The sequence below is a fragment of the Bufo bufo genome, chromosome 3 (genome assembly GCF_905171765.1).
Source record: "Bufo bufo chromosome 3, aBufBuf1.1, whole genome shotgun sequence".
Taxonomy (NCBI): Eukaryota; Metazoa; Chordata; class Amphibia; order Anura; family Bufonidae; genus Bufo; species Bufo bufo.
The window spans coordinates 276,012,575-276,030,846 of record NC_053391.1 but is presented as its reverse complement, the minus strand read 5'-3'; the positions used below and the strand labels follow the sequence as shown (position 1 = coordinate 276,030,846).

At 44.9% G+C, this 18,272-nt stretch overlaps 1 protein-coding gene across 1 annotated transcript in view; it reads left to right on the top strand.

The window, feature by feature from the left end:
* CACNA1S (calcium voltage-gated channel subunit alpha1 S) overlaps positions 1-18,272 on the top strand; it is a 1,092,054-nt gene that overhangs the window by 764,137 nt on the left and 309,645 nt on the right. The window contains 2 exon segments of the mRNA XM_040424151.1: positions 1,537-1,583; positions 1,586-1,632. Coding sequence (XP_040280085.1) covers positions 1,537-1,583; positions 1,586-1,632 — 94 coding nt within the window.

Genomic DNA, 18,272 nt, shown 5'->3' with positions numbered 1-18,272 from the left:
AAAATAGATGCCCGTATACCGATACGTTCAAAATCCTCAATATCGGCCGATAATATCGGCCAAACCGATAATCGGTCGATCCCTAGATCTAAGTTGTAATCGCAATGCGATTAATACAGGTTATGTTAATCGCATTGTGAATTCAACTTAGAGCTGGGTTCCTAATGGTTGTATTGCTAGGATATAACGAAGATTGAGAATATAGTTGCTATATTCGTTATATTCGTCAATTCTAGCAATACAACCATTAGGATCTCAGATCTAAGTTGTAATCGCAATGCGATTATGCAGGTTTATATTAATCGCATTGCGAATTCTAACTTACCCACACTCACTGCGTCAACTAGTAATTTTCTTTGGGAGTTGTTTTGCCATGGATCCCCCCTCCGGCATGCCACAGTCCAGGTGTTAGTCCCCTTGAAACAACTTTTCATCACTATTGTGGCCAGAAAGAGTCCTGTGGATTTAAAATTCGCCTGTATATTGAAGTCTAGGGCGGTTCGCCTGGTTCGCCCATTCGCGAACATTTGCGGAAATTTGCGTTCGCCGTTCGCGAACGAGAAAATTTTATGTTCGACATCTCTAGTCTTGAATAAGTGCTGTCATGGGCCCTAGGATGCTAGTATTACTCTTACTGATAATTGTTTTTCTACAGCCCATAACAGCACACTAAAATTTTGTCCTCTCTTAAATAAAAATCTCAGGGTTTAGAAATGTATGAAGTAAAAACTTTCTTCATGCTTTAGTGATTTTTTGCAGGTAGTTATTTTCTTCTTAAGATTCAGTTTGCAGCCTGATTTTCTTTCTCAAAAAATACACTCCTCAGCATTGAAATTGCAACACAAGAAGTAAAGTCATGGAATTATGGAAAACTACATGAACTATATACATGTAATAATATGCAAATGGTATCAATAATGGAAACCAAATATTTCAAGCATCACACTCAGAAAGACACACACTTTACGTGACCTTAGCATGCTACCAATAAGGTTATTAATGGTTGTCTAAAGTGTTTTGTGACGCTGAATACAATTGCCTTTACAGGAGAGAAATCATTGTTTTAACTTGAGAATGAATAAAGTTAACACAAAGTACATCATTTTTTACTGGTGAAATTCTCTATCAGTTTGGGTCACCTACCTAACCTTCCTATTGAAAAATTGAAGTTGAATACAAAATGCCAGAAATCGGGATGGCTACCATGTTGGTGATGTTACCCTTTTCCCTCACAGCTTGTGTCTAAAATTGGATCACTATCTGCCAAGCCGTTTTCATTTTATATGTGTGTTTCCTTATATAAACTGTTATTATTATTGTGGTTATAGTGAACTAGATGGTGTTACTGAGCTTCTGGGCCTGCCAGTGCTCCAAATTCAAAATATTATAGCTGAATTTAATGTTCAGACCTTTTTTTCTTTGTTTTCAAATCTTTACTTTTAATGCTAAGAGGAAGTACCCACCTGAGTTATTCATTTCATTACAACCGGTATATATCCCTAAAAATGGTTACTTTCTTTTCAATTCTTCACTAAGGGGACGAATCAAGCATTTAGATGTTGTCACTCTTCTGAGAAGAATTCAGCCCCTCTAGGTTTTGGAAAATTCTGCCCACATCGTGTGGCATGTAAGGTAAGCAAGAAATGTTTTTTTTCTTTTTTTTTTTTTAATCACAGCATGCATTTATAATTGACGCAGCTCCAGGATTTTTAAAATAAAATAGCCACACCTATATGATTGTATATACTCTCGTCCGATTTATTGAGGATGATTCAACCTCCCTATTATATTGCTTCATCTGACCCTCAATAAGACTAGTCAGAGGCTATAAGTTTGCTGTGTGTGGACAGAAATCGTTTTTTCTATTCATTCGTATAAGGGCTCATGCACATGAACGTATTTTTTTTTCCAGAGAACCGTTCAGTTTTCTTTTTTTTGCGGCACATATGCACAACCATTCACTTCAATGGGGCCGCAAAAAATGGAAATGACTCTGTGTGCACTCCGTGTCCTTATGTCTGAATTCCGCAAAAAATATTGAACATGTCCTATTCTTGCCTGTATTACGGACAGGGATAGAACTGTTCCATTAGGGGCCGGCCATTCCGTTCTGCAAAATGCGGAATGCATACAGCTGGTATCCGTGTTTTGCGGATCCGCAGTTTGTGGACTGCAAAACAGCCAATGGTCGTGTTCATGAGCCCTAAGATTGCCTTTGAGGTTTTTTATAGGAATCCCCTACTGATTGGGCATGTCGATAGGGGATATGAGTTTAGGCCAGGGGCATTGATAGAGTCTCAATGGATCCGGGGCCCAAGCCCCAATAAATATGGTCCAGTTCTCTAAGGCTACTTTCACACTAGCGGTAGCCTTCTCCGGCAGACTGTTCCGGCGGGTGAACAGCCTGTCGGATCTGTGCTACTGCTAGTGCACCGTGCTGCCAGAAGTCCGCTCTGGCCCCATTCACTATAATGGGGCGGGCCGGAGGTCCGGCCGCAGCACGACAGACATGCCGAGAGGCGGGTGGAATAAAACTGCAGCATGCTGTAGTTTTTTCAGCCCACCTCTCGGCATGTTTGCCGTGCTGCAGCCGGACCTCCGGCCCGCCCCCATCATAGTGAATGGGGCCAGAGCGGACTTTCGAAGGCATGGTGCACTAGCGGTAGCACGGATCCAGCAGGCTGTTCCCCCACTGCTACCGCTAGTGTGAAATGTAGCCTAAGTCAACCCTCCCCCGCGCACACTGCATTTTACTGTACTCGCTATACAGCAGCACCGTACATCTCACATCCAGGGCCTCCCAGATGACGTCTCCTCTGATGTAGATCTTCTCTGTCATTATCTTCTCCTCTCAGTCCAAACAACTTCTTTCAGCCGCGCCTCGTCTCTGCAGAGTATGACACACAGACATCTCACATTTCTATCATTATCCCACAACCTGGAGTCCCACAGTGTTATCCTGCTGCTCGCTGTACTCTCCAATACCCTAAATACTATCCTGAAGAAAAATGAGTGCCATACAGATAGCCCCCCCATAGTAATAGTACTCCTCCAAGTACCCCTACTGTGCCCCCAACAGCGATAATGCTCCGCAAGAGTGCCTCCATTAGTAGAAGAGCCCTTCTTTTTAATAATGCCCTCACAGAGCCCCCAGTATAAATAAGGCCCCCTATTGTTCCCACAGTGGGTAATAAAGCTATCTACAGACCCCTCATTATTAATAAGGCCCCCCATAGTGCTCTTAGTATAAATAAGATGGATCTATAAGACCCTCCTATAGAGCCCCCAGTAGTAATAAGAATGCCTAATGTCCCCTGGATTTAAAATGCCTCCACAGTGCCCCCAGTATTTATATTGCCCCCTCCTCTTATAATGCTCTCCCCTGCAGTTATATTCCTCCTCTTAGTGTCATCACAAAATATAATTCCTCAGCCACTCCACCATATAGTCAGGGCCGGCGCCACCCATAAGCAGAGTAGGCCACCGCGTAGAGCGCACTCAGCCTGGGGGCGCCGGCACTCTGGAGTCCCAAGCAGTAGCACCCGGCCACCGCCTGCGCCCCGCCCAATACTTGTGATCCATCTGACATCATCTCCTTGACTCCTTGCCATCCGGATGCGAGTGCGAGCATGAGTTTGTTCAGTCACTTCGGTCAGAGCGAGCGGCACGCAGCTGACACACAGCTACGAGACCCTGGTGTATTTAAATCTCATTTAGGCTGTCTTTCAGAAAACTGGGATTCGAACTCACAACCTGAGGCAAGGCATTTACCCACACAGCTATGAAAGCTGTATAGCCAACTACTTAACCCCTTAGGGACATAGCCTTATTTCACCTTAAGGACCAGGCCATTTTTTGCAAATCTGACCAGTGTCACTTTAAGTGCTGATAACTTTAAAACGCTTTTACTTATCCAGGCCATTCTGAGATAGTTTTTTCGTCACATATTGTACTTCATGACACTGGTAAAATGATGTCAAATTTTTTATTTTTTTTTGCATAAAAAAATACCTAATTTACCAAACATTTGAAAAATTAGCAAATTTCAAGTTTCAGTTTCTCTACTTCTGTAATACATAGTAATACCCCCAAAAAATTGTGATGACTTTACATTCCCCATATGTCTACTTCATGTTTGAATTATTTTGGTATTTTATTTTTTTGGGGATGTTACAAGCTTAGAGTTTAGAAGCAAATCTTGAAATTTTTCAGAAATGTACAAAAACCAAATTTTTAGGGACCACTACAGGTCTGAAGTCACTTTGTGAGGCTTACATAATAGAAACCACCCAAAAAATTGACCCCATATAATAAACTACACCCATCAAGGTATTCGCAAACTGATTTTACATATCGTTTGTTAACCCTTTAGGTGTTGCACAAGAGTTATTGGCAAATGTGGATGAAATTTGCGAATTTAATTTTTTTGTCAAATTTTCCATTTTAACCCATTTTTTCCACTAACAAAGCAAGGGTTAACAGCCAAACAAGACTGTATCTTTATTGCCCTGACTCTGCCGTTTACAGAAACACCCAATATGTGGCCGTAAACTACTGTACGGCCACACAGCGGGGCGTAGAGGGAAAGGTGCGCCGTTCTGTTTGGTTTTTGGAGGGCTGATTTTTATGGACCGCGTTTTTATTACACCGTGTCCTGTTTCAACCCCCCTGATGCACCCTGGAAGTAGAAACTCCCAAAAAAGTGACCCAATTTTGGAAACTACGGAATAAGGTAGCATTTTTTTGGGGACTATTTTTAGGGTACATATGATTTTTTGTTGCTCTATATTACATTTTTTGTGAGGCAAGGTTACCAAAAATTTAAATTCTGAAATTTCATTTCCATTTGACATTAACTGTTGAGGAACACCTTAAGGGTTAATAAAGTTTGTATAATCAGTTTTGAATACCTTGAGTGGTGTAGTTTCTTAGATGGGGTCACTTTAGGGAGTTTTTACTCTAGGGGGACATCAGAAGGGCTTCAAAAGGGACATGGTGTCAATAAAAAGGCCATCAAAATCGGCCTTCCAGAAACCCATGTCGGTCCTTTCCTTTTGCGGCCTCCCCTTTTACTGATACAGCAGTTTACGACCACAAATGTGGCATTTCTGTAACTGCAGTATCGGGGTAATAAATATTAACTTTTGTTTGGTTGTTAACCCTTGTTTTGTTACCGGAAAAAATTTATTGAAATGGAAAAGTGCCAAAAATAGCTGATTTTGGCACTGTTTTTTTTTTGATAGTGTTAATCTGGGGGGTTACAATTATTTAGGGTTTTTGACTAATTATCCTTTTTGATACCAAAAAAAAATTTGTATCTCTAAAGTCTAAGTGTCATTTAAAAAAAAAAAATATTTATCTGATTATCTTATGTGGGGCTCATTTTTTGCGGGATGAGAGGACGGTTTTATTGCACTATTTTGGGGGCTATATGACTTTTTGATCGCTTGCTATTAAACTTTTTTATTATGTAAGGTGACAAAAAAAAATCTTTTTTTATTTTTTTTTCTGGACAGTGTTAATCTGGGGGGTTAGGTCATGGGGTATTTTTATAGAGGAGATTATTACCGATGCGGCGATACCTAATATGTCTACTTTTAATAAATGATTTTAGTTTTTTTTGGGTGTCTCAAGTCTGAGAACCAGTTTTTTTTTATCCGATGTCAGTGCTAATTGGCGAAAATAAATTGAGTACTCCATGGAAGTGTGATACTCCCTGAAGCAGCAACCAATATGCAGAGGCCACGGTTGATAGGGGCACGTGTCACATTGAGTAGTGGTGTCCTTCCGTATCCCCCTCTGTGTGACACACTCTGCATTCTTTTTTGGGTTCGTCCCTTCTTTCCAGTATGGGGGACCACACCTGGAAAGTGTTATAGCCAGGGACGATCCGGGCGCCTACAGTTCCTCGAGGTACTCTGGCCTGCTCTTTCCCGATCGAAAAGATCAGGGCATTGAGGACCTGCCTCATAGAACTGGAGGAATGTCCCTGTGCTGCCCAGTGCTTCGGGATAGTACAAAAGAGTTGCACATGGCAACCTGTACCAAGTAGACCGCAACTTTTTGTGTACCATGCCTGGGGTTTGCGCATGGCGTTATATGGCTTGAGGACTTGATCAGAGAGATCAAACTCCTCCCACATACGATTGTAGTCGACGATACAATCGGGCTTGAGGACCGTTGCCGCTGGTACCTCGCCACAGGGACAGGGGTGATGTGCCAGTTACCATAAATTGTGGACAGCATAAGGACATCCCTCTTGTCCTTATACCTGACCAGCAACAGGTTTCCACTGGTAAGGGCACGGGTCTCACCCCTGGGGATAGGTACCTGGAGGGGGAGGGCAGGGAGGCCACGTTGATTTTTCCGCATGGTCCCACAAGTGGACGTGGATCTGGCGGCAAGGGACTGGAACAAGGGGATACTGGTATAAAAGTTATCTACGTACAGGTGGTAACCCTTATCCAGCAGTGGGTGCATAAGGTCCCACACAAGTTTCCCGGTAACACCCAGAGTGGGGGGACATTCTGGGGGTTGAATCCGGGAATCTCGCCCCTCGTACACACGAAATTTGTAAGTGTACCCTGAGGTACTCTCACAAATTTTGTATAGCTTCACGCCATACCTCGCCCGCTTGGAGGGCACATACTGGCGGAAAATGAGTCTCCCTTTGAACGCAATGAGAGACTCATCAACCGCGACCTCCCTTCCAAGTACATAGGAATCCATGAATTTGGCCCCAAAGTGATCGATGACCGGCCGTATCTTATACAGACGGTCATGGGCAGGATCACCTCGGGGGGACATGCTGCATTATCGGAATAATGCAGACATTTCCGGATGGCCTCAAACCGGGAGCGTGTCATAGCCGAACTGTAAAGTGGGGTCTGGTATAGGACGTCCCCACTCCAGTACAGCCTGACACTGGGTTTCTTGACCAGGCCCATATGCAGCACGAGGCCCCAAAATGTCCTCATTTCGGCTGCACTGACCGGCGTCCAGCCACCGGGCCTGGCCAAAAAAGAGCCCAGGTGTTGAGCAACGAACTGTTGGGCGTACAGGTTCGTCTGCTCCACCATCAGATTTACCAGTGGGTCACTGAAAAAATTACAAAAAAAAGTCATATTCAGTGTAGCCCACTGTGGAAATCTGGATTCCTGATTGGCCTACAAAATCAGGAATCACAGGCTCATATTGCTCTGGGCTACACCAGACTAGTTCACCGGCAGGGTGCTCCGGTGGATTTAACTGGTGGGCCGGGAAACCAGTACGAGCCCCAGAGCTGCTCGGACTAGTGTGGGCCACATGGGTCCCTAACATGGCAGTCCCCTTGCTCCGCCTGGCGAGGAGGAGGACGCGGATGAGGAGGACGCGGATGACAACAGGAATGTGGGGTCATCTCGTCCTCACTGGGATTCTCGGAGTCGGAGGCAAGCTGGGCGTATGCCTCCTCGGCCGAGAACGTCCAGCGGGCCATAGGGGAGTGTGTGTCTGCGTGTGTATGTGCGTGTGTGTAAAACTTTATTTGGTGTGCGTGTGTGTGGGGGCACGGGTGTTCACGAACTCACCCTAAAACTAACAGAAAAAAAAAACGAACTAAAAAAAGGGCAAAAAATGTGAAAAAATAATTTCAAAACCACTGATCAACCGTCCGAAGTTGATCAGCGGTGGGGTGTGTGATTCGCTAACAGTGGCCGGACGCTAAGAGTGCCGGCCACAGTCAGCGTACACAAAAAATAAATAAAAAAAATAAAACCTGCATGCCAAAAAAGTGGGGGGGGGGGGGCAGGGGGGGCAAGCGGCAGCACCCCTGGGGGGTCTAGGGTCACACTTAGGGTGATGCATTCAAAGTTTTCCCTGCCTAACCCAAACTTTCCCTATGCTTTCCCTATGTACCTGAAGTTCAGATGGGGGGTGCTGGGGCACAGATCGGGTCCTGAGGGGCACAGATCGGGTGATGCTGGCAGCGATGGACGACACGTGCAGGCAGCTCCTCTCTCCTCCGGCTCCGGAACACAAAAGGAGGAGGAGAGGAGCGCTTGCATCATTTGAATCTGCCGCCGCCCCCCCCACAGACCAATCAGAGGTGATCCTGAGAGGTGATGTCACCATCACCTCTCAGGATCGCTGGATGGTGATTGGTGGGGTGAAATCACACCACCATCACCATCCTGTTCCGGGTTATCGGGTCTTCAGAGACCCGAATAACCCGGAAACGCAGAAAACCGCAGGTCAATGCGATCAATGATTTGAGCAGGCACCGGGTTCCGATCACCGCCTCCCGCACGGCGGTGATCGGAACCATACATGACGTACCGGAACGTCATGTGTCCTTAAGTACCAGGACATCATGACGTACCGGTACGTCATGTGTCCTTAAGAGGATAAAAAAAAAAAATATATATATATATATAAGACTTATACTGTAGGTAACTTTGATACCTAGTGTACATCCATACACATGACAGCTGCCCCAACACACCCAGCTCTGCTACATCCATACACAGTGTACTGGGGCAGCTGTCATGTGTATGGATGTACACTATCAAAGTTATCTACAGTAGAAGTATTTTTTTTTTCTTTTTAAATACCACACTGTTACTTTACTTTTTTTTTTTAAGTAACTGCCTATACTGTTCCATAGCTGTGTGGGTAAATGCCTTGCCTCTGATGTGAAAGGTTCGAATCCCAGGATAAACTTTTCTGAAAGTGTTTTTTTTAAATACCGGACTGTTAATTTACTGCCACCGGGGAGGGGGGGCTATTGGCACCATGATACTGGCACATGGAGGGGGGAGGAGAGAGGCACTTGATACTGGCACATTAGGGGGCAGGGGGAGAGGATGGCACTATATTAGCACATGGGGGGGGCAAGAAATGGACATGAATCATGAGGGGCAGAAATGTGAAATGATGTGGGGGGGGGGGGGGGGGCGCCAAAATGTAGATTCGCTTGTGTTGACAAAAACCCTTGCACCGTCCCTGACTTCGGGCGCGCAATCCCGCGAGACCAGTGACCTCCAGAGGTGGGTCTTGCGGGATCACGCGCCGAAGACACATGATCTTGGCAAGAGCCAAGGCAATGTGGACCTGGAGCACAGCGAGGAGCAGAACCTGGTGAGCACCCCTGGCAACCGCACTCTGACAACCTGCACTAGGGTGTCAGAGGCTGCAGGACAGTGACTGGCAGCAGGGTGGCACACACTTGTGTACAGGGGTCAGGGCACACCTGCTACTTGACTAGGGGCCATAGATTCTGACTGGCACAGGGTGCCCTGCAGTGGCACATGGAGCCTAATAGGTGGCACAGACTGTCTAAAGGGCTATGAATGGTACAGGGTGCAGGACAGTGCCAGACTGGCAGAGGGCACAAGGCAGCATACTGTTTTATGTTGCCCTGGTGGCACAGGATTTCAGACAGTGGCTGAATGGCGCCTGGCAGTGAATAGGTGGCACTGCTCGTGTTTGGTATGCCAACCTGCTGAACAGCGCAGTGTGATTGGCATCACTGGGATGGTACTAGGTGGCAGACGATGGCTGGATATTATATATACATGACCATAGTCAGACTGGCACAGGGTACACGACCATAGTCAGACTGGCACAGGGTACATGACCATAGACTGGCACAGGGTACACGACCATAGTTAAATGTTGCATGCAATAGGTGACTGAAAAAGGGGCGGGTAAAAGGGTGCAGTCAATGGGCGGAGTCAAGGGGGCAGCAAAAATAGCTTTTGCCTAGGGTGGCATAAAATCCTTGCACCAGCACTGCATACAGTCCCATGTAAATAATACTATTTTCCTGTTCAGGAGCGCAGACGCCGCACATATGGTGTGCTGCTCCTAGTCACCTCCATGTGCATCAAGCAACCAATGGGAGGAGGAGCAAGCACACCCATATGTACCACCTAGTCAAGGCGCTCTATTGGATAGGAAGGGCAAAAGTGCAGTGGAATGCTACTCCCAAGATAAAATAGGTGCGCATTCACACTTGAAGTTGCCACTCCCTCAAGCATACACTACATAGACAAAAAAATCACAGAAAAAACTAAGATAAAAACATCCTGCACGGTATGATATACAAATGTGCGGATGTCCCTGGCCATATTATTGAAGAAAATCACAGAAATAAGATAATAATGCACTTAGTAAAGTAGATACAAGCATTATATATGGACAAAGTTTAGCGTAGGACCCTCAGGTCAGGAGGGTCCTACGCTAAACCTACCTAAGCCATTGGGCTTCTATGTTCAGGAGCGCAGACGCCGCACATATGGTGTGCTGCTCCTAGTCACCTCCATGTGCATCAAGCAACCAATGGGAGGAGGAGCAAGCACACCCATATGTACCACCTAATCAAGGCGCTCTATTGGATAGGAAGGGCAAAAGTGCAGAGGAATGCTACTCCCACATTCTACACTATTTTCCTCCCTCCGCCATAGGGTCCCATGTAGATAACACCACACCATCTCTCCAGCCCCCTCCAATATACAGTCCCATGTAAAAAAACATCCCTCAATATCTACAGACCCCTCCAATATACAGACCCATGTATTTAACATCACCCCCTCCCCAGCCACCTTTAACATACAGTCCCATGTAAATAATACACTGCGTGCAGAATTATTAGGCAAATGAGTATTTTGACCACATCATCCTCTTTATGCATGTTGTCTTACTCCAAGCTGTATAGGCTCGAAAGCCTACTACCAATTAAGCATATTAGGTGATGTGCATCTCTGTAATGAGAAGGGGTGTGGTCTAATGACATCAACACCCTATATTAGGTGTGCATAATTATTAGGCAACTTCCTTTCCTTTGGCAAAATGGGTCAAAAGAAGGACTTGACAGGCTCAGAAAAGTCAAAAATAGTGAGATATCTTGCAGAGGGATGCAGCACTCTTAAAATTGCAAAGCTTCTGAAGCGTGATCATCGAACAATCAAGCGTTTCATTCAAAATAGTCAACAGGGTCGCAAGAAGCGTGTGGAAAAACCAAGGCGCAAAATAACTGCCCATGAACTGAGAAAAGTCAAGCGTGCAGCTGCCAAGATGCCACTTGCCACCAGTTTGGCCATATTTCAGAGCTGCAACATCACTGGAGTGCCCAAAAGCACAAGGTGTGCAATACTTAGAGACATGGCCAAGGTAAGAAAGGCTGAAAGACGACCACCACTGAACAAGACACACAAGCTGAAACGTCAAGACTGGGCCAAGAAATATCTCAAGACTGATTTTTCTAAGGTTTTATGGACTGATGAAATGAGAGTGAGTCTTGATGGGCCAGATGGATGGGCCCGTGGCTGGATTGGTAAAGGGCAGAGAGCTCCAGTCCGACTCAGACGCCAGCAAGGTGGAGGTGGAGTACTGGTTTGGGCTGGTATCATCAAAGATGAGCTTGTGGGGCCTTTTCGGGTTGAGGATGGAGTCAAGCTCAACTCCCAGTCCTACTGCCAGTTTCTGGAAGACACCTTCTTCAAGCAGTGGTACAGGAAGAAGTCTGCATCCTTCAAGAAAAACATGATTTTCATGCAGGACAATGCTCCATCACACGCGTCCAAGTACTCCACAGCGTGGCTGGCAAGAAAGGGTATAAAAGAAGAAAATCTAATGACATGGCCTCCTTTTTCACCTGATCTGAACCCCATTGAGAACCTGTGGTCCATCATCAAATGTGAGATTTACAAGGAGAGAAAACAGTACACCTCTCTGAACAGTGTCTGGGAGGCTGTGGTTGCTGCTGCACGCAATGTTGATGGTGAACAGATCAAAACACTGACAGAATCCATGGATGGCAGGCTTTTGAGTGTCCTTGCAAAGAAAGGTGGCTATATTGGTCACTGATTTGTTTTTGTTTTGTTTTTGAATGTCAGAAATGTATATTTGTGAATGTTGAGATGTTATATTGGTTTCACTGGTAAAAATAAATAATTTTAATGGGTATATATTTGTTTTTTGTTAAGTTGCCTAATAATTATGCACAGTAATAGTCACCTGCACACACAGATATCCCCCTAAAATAGCTAAAACTAAAAACAAACTAAAAACTACTTCCAAAAATATTCAGCTTTGATATTAATGAGTTTTTTGGGTTCATTGAGAACAGGGTTGTTGTTCAATAATAAAATTAATCCTCAAAAATACAACTTGCCTAATAATTCTGCACTCCCTGTATTACCCACTCCCCAGCCGCCTCCAACATGCAGTCCCATGTAAACAACATTACTCCCTTGACATTCAGTCCCTTGTAAATAACATCAGCCAACAGCCACCTCCAACATGCAGCCTCATGTAAATAACATCACTGCTGAACGTTCAGTCCCATGATAACATCCCTCCCTTCAGCACTAACATACAGTCACAGTTAAATAATTACAACTCCCAGCATTGCTCTGCCTCTCCCTTCATTACCTCTCCTCATGTAGCAGACTTCACTACAGTTTCTTCTCCAGGACTTTTCCTCCTCGCTGCCATCCTCTCCTGCAATGGTCACATGATGGTGACATCATCGCAGGTCCTTATTTACTGATCACATGACCTGTGATGTCATCACAGGTCCTTCAGATCTTGCAGTGCATTAGATTCAATTGTATTGCCCTCCTGAGGACGGCAATACAGTTGTATCTGCTTGGCAGGCAGTACATTCAGAGCCTGGGGCAAAACATCTGTGGCCGGCCCCAAATGTTTTAGGCTAGAAACGCCCCTGGTTTAGGCACTGAAATAGTTTCCATCTATTGTGCATTGAATGGCACCACACAGGAATAAATTAGACCCTATCTGGGAAAGGATTTAACAATACACGATCACATAGCTACAGGCTAATTTCCTTTCTTGTCCCAGATAATAAAATGTAACTTTTAATGATTCGCATAAAATGAAGTCCGCACATCTATTTACTTTTATAAGTGAGCTCTAAACACTGTGGGTTAAAACTAGCTGATGCTCATTATTAGTGCCAGATCACTGCGTTATTGAATTGCTTAGTTTCTAGAAGGTGGCTTGGAGTGAACTTCCCCACACCACCACTCTAATTGAAGTGCGCACTGGCACGTGCTATGCTATAAGCGATCAGTGTGTATTAATAAAACACTTGAAGGCACATAAACATAAGATGTCAGCAAGCTAAAACCTAAGACTGTCCCCCAACATGTTTCATCAGCTAATCTGGCTTCATCAGGGTTTTGGGCAGCATTGAATGCAGAACACCATGGAAGGGATCTAAATGACCTAGGTACTATAATTGACAGATTATTGCCCTTATTAGAGCTGCATGATGTCATTGAAGTGGGTGTGAGTCCATAGACATTTATCCAATTGGAAGTATTCAAATGAACACCTCTGCCAATCCCTGCCTTTGGGGGGGGGGGGGGGGGGATGTATCTGGTCATATAATTGACAGACGATTGACCCTATCAGAGCTGCGTGATGTCATTAAAATGGGTGTGAGTCCATAGACGTTTATCCAATTGGAAGTGTTCAAATGAACACCTCTGCCAATCCCTGCCTCTGGGGGGGGGGGGGGTTCTCAAAGAATGTGTTGGAGTGACAAGAATTACAGTAACTGTAGGTGGCAGTTCATAAAAATGATGAAAAAGTAAATCCTTCATTAAGACCTTTGATGCACAAAATCACAGGATTTTTCCAATCCTCCAAAAACTTTGGCATGTTTTAAGAGCTGATAACGATCTCAGAGAGGTGCTAACCGTGAAGACCATAGTGTTTTCCCACCACCCTAAAAAAAGATTTGCATAATTTGGTGCACATTTACTACCCATAGCGGTACCATTTAGCTGCAAATAAAATTGCCCATTGAATAGAAAATAGTTGTGTGTAGAAGTGTAAGTATTAATGTATTGTGAGGGTGAAAATGCGTGAATAAAAATGAAGAAACTGCCTTGATACCCAAATCATGCTTAATGCTGGTGTATAGGGCCTCAATATCTAAACTCGCTAATTGCGTTTGTTCTGTGACTTGTATCTGCTGTAGTCTGGTGAGCGCATCTTTGGTTTTCAGTCAGGCTATTGTTACCAGACACTATCTGTCTGAATCTGTAAAAAGACTCTTGGAGCATGAAGAGGTGACCTTGATAAGGTTCTTTTACAAGAAGAAATGAGGTGGATTAACCGTCTCCAGGGGTAGGCAACCTCCGGCACTCCAGCTGTTGTGAAACTACAACTCCCAGCATGCATACTTGCTCTTCTCTTCTCAGAACTCCCATATAAATGAATGGAGCATGCTGGGAATTGTAGTTTCACAACAGCTGGAGTGCCGAAGGTTGCTGATCTCTGGTCTAGACAGTCTCAGCCCAAAAGGTCTTGATGAAGGATTTACTTTTTCATCATTTTTATGAACTGCCACCTACAGACTCTGTTGTGTATTACAAGATCTATGTTTATAATACTATTTTGATGTAATGTTTTTCTGTGAGCCCCAAGTATGCGGAAATGAGAAATAAAAACAACAAAAACAAGAAGGCATTGTAGTCTATAATGATATTTATTGACAGTACTCTGATGTCATTTAATGACATCACGCAGCTCTGATAGGGTCAATCGTCTGTCAATTATATGACCAGATACACACCCCCTACCTCAAAGGCAGGGATTGGCAGAGCTGTTTATCTGAATACTTCCAATTGGATGAATGTCTATGGACTTACATCCACATTAATGACATCATGCAACTCTGATAGGGGCAATAATTTGTCAATTATATGACCAGATACACACCCCTCCCCCTATAGGCAGGGATTGGCAGAGCTGTTAATTTGAATACTTACAATTGGATAAATGTCTATTGACTCACAGCCACTTTTATGACATCATGCAGCTCTGATAGGGGCAATCATCTGTCAACTTTATGACCAGATACTTCCCCCCCCCCCCACCCTAAAGGCAGGGATTGGCAGAGCTGTTCATTTGAATACTTTCAATTGGATAAACGTCTATGGCAGGGGTCTGCAACCTTTAAAGGGCTTCTGTCACCCCACTAAAGTCATATTTTTTTTGTTGGGCTAGTTAAATTACTTATATTGCGATATATGAAAATATAATGGTCTTACTTACTTTGATTCAGCAGTTTCTTCTAAAAACGAAGTTTTATAATATGTAAATTAGGTCTCTACCAGCAAGTAGGGCGGCTACTTGCTGGTAGCAGCTGCAGAAAACCGCCCCCTCGTCGTGTTGATTGACAGGGCAAGCCGGGATCTCCTCCTCCGGCCAGCCCTGTCGGCATTTCAAAAATCGCGCGCCTGTGTTCATTCGGCGCAGGCGCTCTGAGATGAGGAGGCTCGCCTCCTCAGCACTCCCTCAGTGCGCCTGCGCCGATGACGTCTTCTATTTCGGTGATGTCATCGGCGCAGGCGCACTGAGGGAGTTCTGAGGAGTCGAGCCTCCTTATCTCAGAGCGCCTGCGCCGAATGAACACAGGCGCGCGATTTTTGAAATGCCGACAGGGCTGGCCGGAGGAGGAGATCCCGGCTGGCCCTGTCAATCAACACGACGAGGGGGCGGTTTTCTGCAGCTGCTACCAGCAAGTAGCCGCCCTACTTGCTGGTAGAGACCTAATTTACATATTATAAAACTTTGTTTTTAGAAGAAACTGCTGAATCAAAGTAAGTAAGACCATTATATTTTCATATATCGCAATATAAGTAATTTAACTAGCCCAAAAAAAAAAAATGACTTTAGTGGGGTGACAGAAGCCCTTTAAGACATAAAGAGCCACTTGGACCCGTTTCCGAAGGAAAAAAACAACCTGTGAGCCGCAAAACCATTGCAACGTTTAAAACAAATATAACACTGCATATATTGTTTCTTACTTTAATGCTATATACAGGATCGTGCAGTCAGCTGTCAATCTGAAGAAAAAAAGGACTTTTTCACTTAATAATGTAAAATATATTTTTGCAAATTAATAGCTAATTAAAATATTTAATTTACCTTTACCAGACCCCCCCCCCCAATCATGTGCCAGTAATACCAGACCCCCCCCATCATGTGCCAGTAATACCAAACCCCCCTCCAATCATGTGCCAGTAATACCAGACCCCCCTCCAATCATGTGCCAGTAATACCAGACCCCCCTCCAATCATGAGCCAGTAATACCAGACCCCCCTCCAATCATGTGCCAGTAATACCAGACCCCCCTCCAATCATGTGCCAGTAATACCAGACCCCCCTCCAATCATGTGCCAGTAATACCAGACCCCCCTCCAATCATATGCCAGTAATACCAGACCCCCCTCCAATCATGTGCCAGTAATACCAGACCCCCCTCCAATCATGTGCCAGTAATACCAGACCCCCCTCCAATCATGTGCCAGTAATACCAGACCCCCCTCCAATCAGCCTATCAGAGGAACAGGAAAGGGACACACCTCCCTGCCCTGCTCCTCCGCACAGCCTTCTGTTTGTATCGCTGTCCTGAGGACGGCGATACAAACAGATCACTATGGAGATGAGCGCTTCGCTTCCACAATGGAAGCGCTCATCTCAGTGCCTGCCCAGCCGGCGCCGCACAGTGCCTGCCCCGCCGCTGCACACACACTGCCGCTGGCCTGGGGGGAATTTGATACCCCGCTTCCTACGCCCATGCCGGAGCCGCGGCAAAGGTTCAAAAGAGCCGCATGCGGCTCCGGAGCCGCGGGTTGCCGACACCTGGTCTATGGACTCACACCCACTTCAATGACATCATGCAGCTCTGATAGGGGCAATAATCTGTCAATTAAAGTACCTAGGTCATTTACATCCCATCCATGGTGTTCCGCATTCAATGCTGCCCAAACCGCTGATGAAGCCGGATTAGCTGGTGAAACATGTCGGGGGGCAGTCTTAGGTTTTAGTTTGCTGACCTCTCATGTTTATGTGCCTCCAAGTGTTTTATTAATATACAGATACGTGCTATGCTATAATCGATCAGTGTGTGCCAGTGCGCACTTCATATAGAGTGGTGGTGTGGGGAAGTGCACTCCAGCCACCGTCTAAAAACGAAGCAATTCAATGTAGTATATAGTAACATTCTCATAGACTTGGGCAAAGTATGCCACAAGAGTGTTCCCATACACGTAACTGTACTGAAAAGTATGGGTGTCTTCTCTTTTCAATAGAACTGTACAAGGGAAAAAAACTGTGGCCAAAAACATAGCTCACCATAAATCTAATAGGCAACTCAATGCAAAACTCCCAAACTACTACTAATATAACACCAAAAGCAATTGGCCTTGTGAATAAGGAGGACCACTGTTGCTTTAAACACAGCTTCCTACTGTCTATTAGGTTGCATGTAAGGGATTGAGCTAATCCATTTCATGCCTAACAATAAGGCTACTTTCACACCTGCGTTCGGGTGTCCACTCGTGAGCTCCGTTTGAAGGGGCTCACAAGCGGCCCCGAACGCAGCCGTCCAGCCCTAATGCATTCTCAGTGGAGGCGGATCCGCTCAGAATGCATCAGTCTGCCAGCGTTCAGCCTCCGCTCCGTTCAGCGAGCGGACACCTGAACGCTGCTTGCAGCGTTCGGGTGTCCGCCTGGCCGTGCGGAGGCAAGCGGATCCGTCCAGACTTACAATGTAAGTCAATGGGGACGGATCCGTTTGAAGATGACACTATATGGCTCAATCTTCAAACGGATCTGCCCCCATTGACTTTCAATGTAAAGTCTGGACGGATCCGTTCAGGCTACTTTCACACTTAGAAATTTTTCTAAGTTATAATGCAGACGGATCCGTTCTGAACGGATGCAAACGTCTGCATTATAGGAGCGGATCCGTCTGATGAAACATCAGACGGACCCGCTCCGAACGCTAGTGTGAAAGTAGCCTAAGACTGCTTTCATATGACAATATCTTTCATCAGTATAAACATCCGTTTTCATGAGATTATTGAATAATATTTAAATTCAATGTTTTTTTCATGAAGTATAAATTATAACTCATATGCTTCTTTATAAAACGACAGACAACTGTTTAAGGTCCCCCTCACACACAGATTTGTGCGTGTGTTTTTTTTTTACTGCTAAAGAAATGCCATAAAAAGTGCTTGCATGTTTTTGAATACTGCATACATTTGTAAGGTAATTTTGTCTTAAAGAGCATCTGTAAGCAGAATCAAGACTATTAAACTAGACATACCGGCTGGTGGGGTTCATCCTGCTGATTCAAATTATATCTTTGAAATTGGGGGTGGTGGCTTCGGATGGAGGAGACAAACAAACGTATTTGGTCAGTTATTTCCATCAGTTATTGTGAGCCAAAACCATAGTGAAGTCT